Source organism: Oncorhynchus mykiss, unplaced genomic scaffold (assembly GCF_057628025.1).
Source record: "Oncorhynchus mykiss isolate SJ-2025 unplaced genomic scaffold, ASM5762802v1 scaffold96, whole genome shotgun sequence".
Taxonomy (NCBI): Eukaryota; Metazoa; Chordata; class Actinopteri; order Salmoniformes; family Salmonidae; genus Oncorhynchus; species Oncorhynchus mykiss.
In genome coordinates, this window is record NW_028322095.1 from 2,070,478 (window position 1) to 2,076,477 (window position 6,000).

Here is a 6,000-nt window from a genome sequence, read left to right on the forward strand (position 1 = left end):
GTCCATCGGTGTTCCGCTACTCTGTCCTTCTATGCTGCTGGAGAGAGAAGAGGTCAGCCAGGCCCCAGTGATGGCATCCTCTTTCAGGCCCTCAGCGTTCCCCTCCCTGCATGTTGTACCTCGTGCTCCCCCTCCTGACGAAATCAGGCCCAAGAGGCCCACAGCTGCCCACAGAAAGAGGAGAGACCTCCAGTCCCTGGTTCCTGTCCAGGCTGGATGTCGTGAGTCTCCCGGTTGGTTTAACAGCAGCAGCTCCCAGCTACCTGCCAAAACCAACAGACGCAGGCGCAACAAGGAGCTTTCCTTCACTGAGGTTCTGAAGAACTACAAGCTTCTGCCTGATTCCCGGCCCAGCAGCCCAGAGAGCCTGTACCAGAATGAGATGATGATACCTAGAATCCCTGTCAGCATCACTAGACCTGAGGGGAGGCCTAGCAACCCTCGGCAACCCACTAGACGGCCTGTTAGACCAGTGGGCCTGGTCCAGCCTGATGTACAGCCTTCCAGACCTGAGGGGAGGCCTAGCAACCCTCTGGGCCCCACTAGACGGCCTGTTAGACCAGTGGGCCTGGTCCAGCCTGATGTACAGCCTTCCAGACCTGAGGGGAGGCCTAGCAACCCTCTGGGCCCCACTAGACGGCCTGTTAGACCAGTGGGCCTGGTCCAGCCTGATGTACAGCCTTCCAGACCTGAGGGGAGGCCTAGCAACCCTGTGGGCCCCAATAGACGGCCTGTTAGCCTCATTGGCCTGGTCCAGCCTGATAAAAAGCCTTCCAGACCTGAGGGGAGGCCTAGCAACCCTCGGAACACCACTAGGAGAAAAGTGAGGCCCAGTAATCGCGTTTGTCCCGTTATTCTTGAGTCCCGGCCTACCAGTCCTGTGGACGTAGTCCAGTTTGAGTCCCGTCCAACCTGTCCAGCAGTGAGTCTGGTCCAGCCTGAGTCCCGTCCTACCTGCCCTCTGACCCTGGAGGAGCCGGCCCTTTCAGAGTCATGCAGATTCAGCAACAATGTGTTTGTTCTCTCCATGCCGAAAGCTGCCCAGCCAGAGGAGGCTGCCAGAGGGAGCAGCAGCCCACCCAGGGACATCATCAGGCCCGAGGCCTTCGTCCAGACAGGACCCCTGCTGGCCAGGAGAGCCCAGAGGGATGCTCCTCCTCCAAAGAAGGTCCCCAAACCCCCGGTGGCCCCCCGGCCCAAACTGCTGCCCTCCCTGGGCCAGGGCAACGTGTCCCTTGTCAGTGCCAACGCCTGGGATGAAAAGCCCAAGAAGAAGAGAAAGAAAGGTCAGCACTTCTCTTTGTGCAATGACACATTTTGTCAATATTGTATAATGTATGTTGTTTGCTGATGTACAACCAGGAAGATGATTTTAATGTTTTTAAACATTCATAAATGAATTACTAATAAATGAATGTAACCTAATGTAATGTAATTTAAAGGAGTCAGAGTCCAGAGGTCTAGCCTGGGTCTGAGGCATATCCCCCGTGACCTAGAGCTGGCCATGATGAGACCCCGTCTGGCCAAGTCGGCCGTTCCCTCCCAGCAGCCCTACCAGCCGTGGGACGACGAGGACGAGGTGGACATCTACGCCCTGAGGCGAACCGCCTACATGTGCCCCATGTACGACCAGGAGGAGAGCAGCGTCAGGGGCAACAAGAGGGTGTCAGTGGAGGACCTGGACAACATTCCTTTCAGAAGGAAGATCACCTTGTGTTATTTCATGGGGGGCCGCAGGGTCATGCTGCCAAAAGACTACTAACTCCACCCCCCTCAATATCCACAACATCCCCCCTTTGTCCCTGACAGCAAAGAACAGGACACACACAGAGAGACAGAGTGGACAACAACAGGGCCATCAGAGGGACTGAGACCCTCTCAGTTGAGGTTAGGAATGTCAGCTACTAAAAGACTTCTATAGACCATCTCTGTAGCAAGAGAACCTCCAGTGATCAGACTGGACTGTCCTCTGTCTCCCCTCATCTCTGATACACCAGGCTGGACTGTCCTCTGTCTCCCCTCATCTCTGATACATCAGGCTGGACTGTCCTCTGTCTCCCCTCATCTCTGATACACCAGACTGGACTGTCCTCTATCTCCCCTCCCCTCACCACTACTCACCCAAGAGGACCCCTTCACCCTGCCTCCCCTCACCTCTTCTCCCCCTCGAGAACTACAGTCTCTTATCTCTAGATCAGTGTTGGGGTCAGTTCAATGTCAATACAGTCAATTCAGGAAGTAAACTGACATTTTCTCATAGTGGCATTGAGGAAAATTGGAATTGGACTTTCAGTTTACTTCCTGAAATGTAAAGAAATTGACCCCAACCCTGACAGAGTCTCAGACAGAAAGACAACAATCCTGTTACTGTCCAGGACCTTGTCTTTACATTTCCCTGAATCATTACAGGAATAAAAACAAAGTGTTGAAGAAAATACAATCTTTGGAGTTTTGAGAGGCTGTTTCACCTAGTAGTCCATCACATTGTAACGTTGTTCCTTCTAACAGAATGGCTGTTCCACCTAGTAGTCCATCACATTGTAACGTTGTTCCTTCTAACAGAATGACTGTTTCACCTAGTAGTCCATCACATTGTAACGTTGTTCCTTCTAACAGAATGGCTGTTCCACCTAGTAGTCCATCACATTGTAACGTTGTTCCTTCTAACAGAATGGCTGTTTCACCTAGTAGTCCATCACATTGTAACGTTGTTCCTTCTAACAGAATGGCTGTTCCACCTAGTAGTCCATCACATTGTAACGTTGTTCCTTCTAACAGAATGGCTGTTCCACCTAGTAGTCCATCACATTGTAACGTTGTTCCTTCTAACAGAATGGCTGTTCCACCTAGTAGTCCATCACATTGTAACGTTGTTCCTTCTAACAGAATGGCTGTTCCACCTAGTAGTCCATCACATTGTAACGTTGTTCCTTCTAACAGAATGGCTGTTCCACCTAGTAGTCCATCACATTGTAACGTTGTTCCTTCTAACAGAATGGCTGTTCCACCTAGTAGTCCATCACATTGTAACGTTGTTCCTTCTAACAGAATGGCTGTTCCACCTAGTAGTCCATCACATTGTAACGTTGTTCCTTCTAACAGAATGGCTGTTCCACCTAGTAGTCCATCACATTGTAACGTTGTTCCTTCTAACAGAATGGCTGTTCCACCTAGTAGTCCATCACATTGTAACGTTGTTCCTTCTAACAGAATGGTTGTTCCACCTAGTAGTCCATCACATTGTAACGTTGTTCCTTCTAACAGAATGGCTGTTCCACCTAGTAGTCCATCACATTGTAACGTTGTTCCTTCTAACAGAATGACTGTTCCACCTAGTAGTCCAACACATTGTAACGTTGTTCCTTCTAACAGAATGGCTGTTCCACCTAGTAGTCCATCACATTGTAACGTTGTTCCACCTAGTAGTCCATCACATTGTAACGTTGTTCCTTCTAACAGAATGACTGTTCCACCTAGTAGTCCATCACATTGTAACGTTGTTCCTTCTAACAGAATGGCTGTTTCACCTAGTAGTCCATCACATTCCTTCCTGCAACACTAACTCAAAAATGTTCTGGGACACTGTAAAGTCCATGGAGAATAACACCACCTCCTCCCAGCTGCCCACTAAACTGAAGATAGGAAACACTGTCACCACTGATAAATCCACCATAATTGAGAATTTCAATAAGCATTTTTCTACGGCTGGCCATACTTTCCACCTGGCTACTCCTACCCCGGTCAACAGCACTGCACCCCCCACAGCAACTCGCCCAAGCCTTCCCCATTTCTCCTTCTCCCAAATCCGTTCAGCTGATGTTCTGAATGAGCTGCAAAATCTGGACCCCTACAAATCAGCCGGGCTAGACAATCTGGACCCTTTCTTTCTAAAATTATCTGCCGAAATTGTTTCCTCCCCTATTACTAGCTAGCCTGTTCAACCTCTCGTGTCGTCTGATATTCCCAAAGATTGGAAAGCAGCTGCGGTCATCCCCCTCTTCAAAGGGGGGGACACTCTTGACCCAAACTGCTACAGACCTATATCTATCCTACCATGCCTTTCTAAGGTCTTCGAAAGCCAAGTCAACAAACAGATTACCGACCATTTCGAATCTCACCATACCTTCTCTGCTATGCAATCTGGTTTCAGAGCTGGTCATGGGTGCACCTCAGCCACGCTCAAGGTCCTAAACGATATCTTAACCGCCATCGATAAGAAACATTACTGTGCAGCCGTATTCATTGATCTGGCCAAGGCTTTTGACTCTGTCAATCACCACATCCTCATCGGCAGACTTGACAGCCTTGGTTTCTCAAATGATTGCCTCGCCTGGTTCACCAACTACTTCTCTGATAGAGTTCAGTGTGTCAAATCGGAGGGTCTGCTGTCCGGACCTCTGGCAGTCTCTATGGGGGTGCCACAGGGTTCAATTCTTGGACCGACTCTCTTCTCTGTATACATCAATGAGGTCGCTCTTGCTGCTGGTGAGTCTCTGATCCACCTCTACGCAGACGACACCATTCTGTATACTTCTGGCCCTTCTTTGGACACTGTGTTAACAACCCTCCAGGCAAGCTTCAATGCCATACAACTCTCCTTCCGTGGCCTCCAATTGCTCTTAAATACAAGTAAAACTAAATGCATGCTCTTCAACCGATTGCTACCTGCACCTACCCGCCTGTCCAACATCACTACTCTGGACGGCTCTGACTTAGAATACGTGGACAACTACAAATACTTAGGTGTCTGGTTAGACTGTAAACTCTCCTTCCAGACTCATATCAAACATCTCCAATCCAAAGTTAAATCTAGAATTGGCTTCCTATTTCGCAACAAAGCATCCTTCACTCATGCTGCCAAACATACCCTTGTAAAACTGACCATCCTACCAATCCTCAACTTCGGCGATGTCATTTACAAAATAGCCTCCAATACCCTACTCAACAAATTGGATGCAGTCTATCACAGTGCAATCCGTTTTGTCACCAAAGCCCCATATACTACCCACCATTGCGACCTGTACGCTTTCGTTGGCTGGCCCTCGCTTCATACTCGTCGCCAAACCCACTGGCTCCATGTCATCTACAAGACCATGCTAGGTAAAGTCCCCCCTTATCTCAGCTCGCTGGTCACCATAGCATCTCCCACCTGTAGCACACGCTCTAGCAGGTATATCTCTCTAGTCACCCCCAAAACCAATTCTTTCTTTGGCCGCCTCTCCTTCCAGTTCTCTGCTGCCAATGACTGGAACGAACTACAAAAATCTCTGAAACTGGAAACACTTACCTCCCTCACTAGCTTTAAGCACCAACTGTCAGAGCAGCTCACAGATTAGTGCACCTGTACATAGCCCACCTATAATTTAGCCCAAACAACTACCTCTTTCCCTACTGTATTTAATTTATTTATTTTGCTCCTTTGCACCTCATTATTTTTATTTCTACTTTGCACATTCTCCCATTGCAAATCTACCATTCCAGTGTTTTACTTGCTATATTGTATTTACTTTGCCACCATGGCCTTTTTTGCCTTTACCTCCCTTATCTCACCTCATTTGCTCACATCGTATATAGACTTGTTTATACTGTATTATTGACTGTATGTTTGTTTTACTCCATGTGTAACTCTGTGTCGTTGTATGTGTCGAACTGCTTTGCTTTATCTTGGCCAGGTCGCAATTGTAAATGAGAACTTGTTCTCAACTTGCCTACCTGGTTAAATAAAGGTAAAATAAATAAATAAAATAACAGAATGACTGTTCCACCTAGTAGTCCATCACATTGTAACGTTGTTCCTTCTAACAGAATGACTGTTTCACCTAGTAGTCCATCACATTGTAACGTTGTTCCTTCTAACAGAATGACTGTTCCACCTAGTAGTCCATCACATTGTAACGTTGTTCCTTCTAACAGAATGGCTGTTCCACCTAGTAGTCCATCACATTGTAACGTTGTTCCTTCTAACAGAATGACTGTTTCACCTAGTAGTCCATCACATTG

At 48.0% G+C, this 6,000-nt stretch overlaps 1 protein-coding gene across 1 annotated transcript; it reads right to left on the bottom strand.

Annotated features, from left to right (window-relative positions):
- Positions 1-324: 324 nt before the first annotated feature.
- LOC149970083 (uncharacterized) lies at positions 325-1,236 on the bottom strand. Its single transcript, XM_090228646.1, has one exon. The coding sequence runs from the start codon at positions 1,090-1,092 to the stop codon at positions 325-327; it is 768 nt and encodes a 255-aa protein (XP_090084772.1). The 5' UTR covers positions 1,093-1,236.
- Positions 1,237-6,000: the final 4,764 nt, after the last annotated feature.

What these genes read in the sequence shown, in the direction of transcription:
- LOC149970083 (XM_090228646.1), bottom strand. Translation starts at nt 1,092, where the DNA reads ATGATGTCCCTGGGTGGGCTGCTGCTCCCTCTGGCAGCCTCCTCTGGC.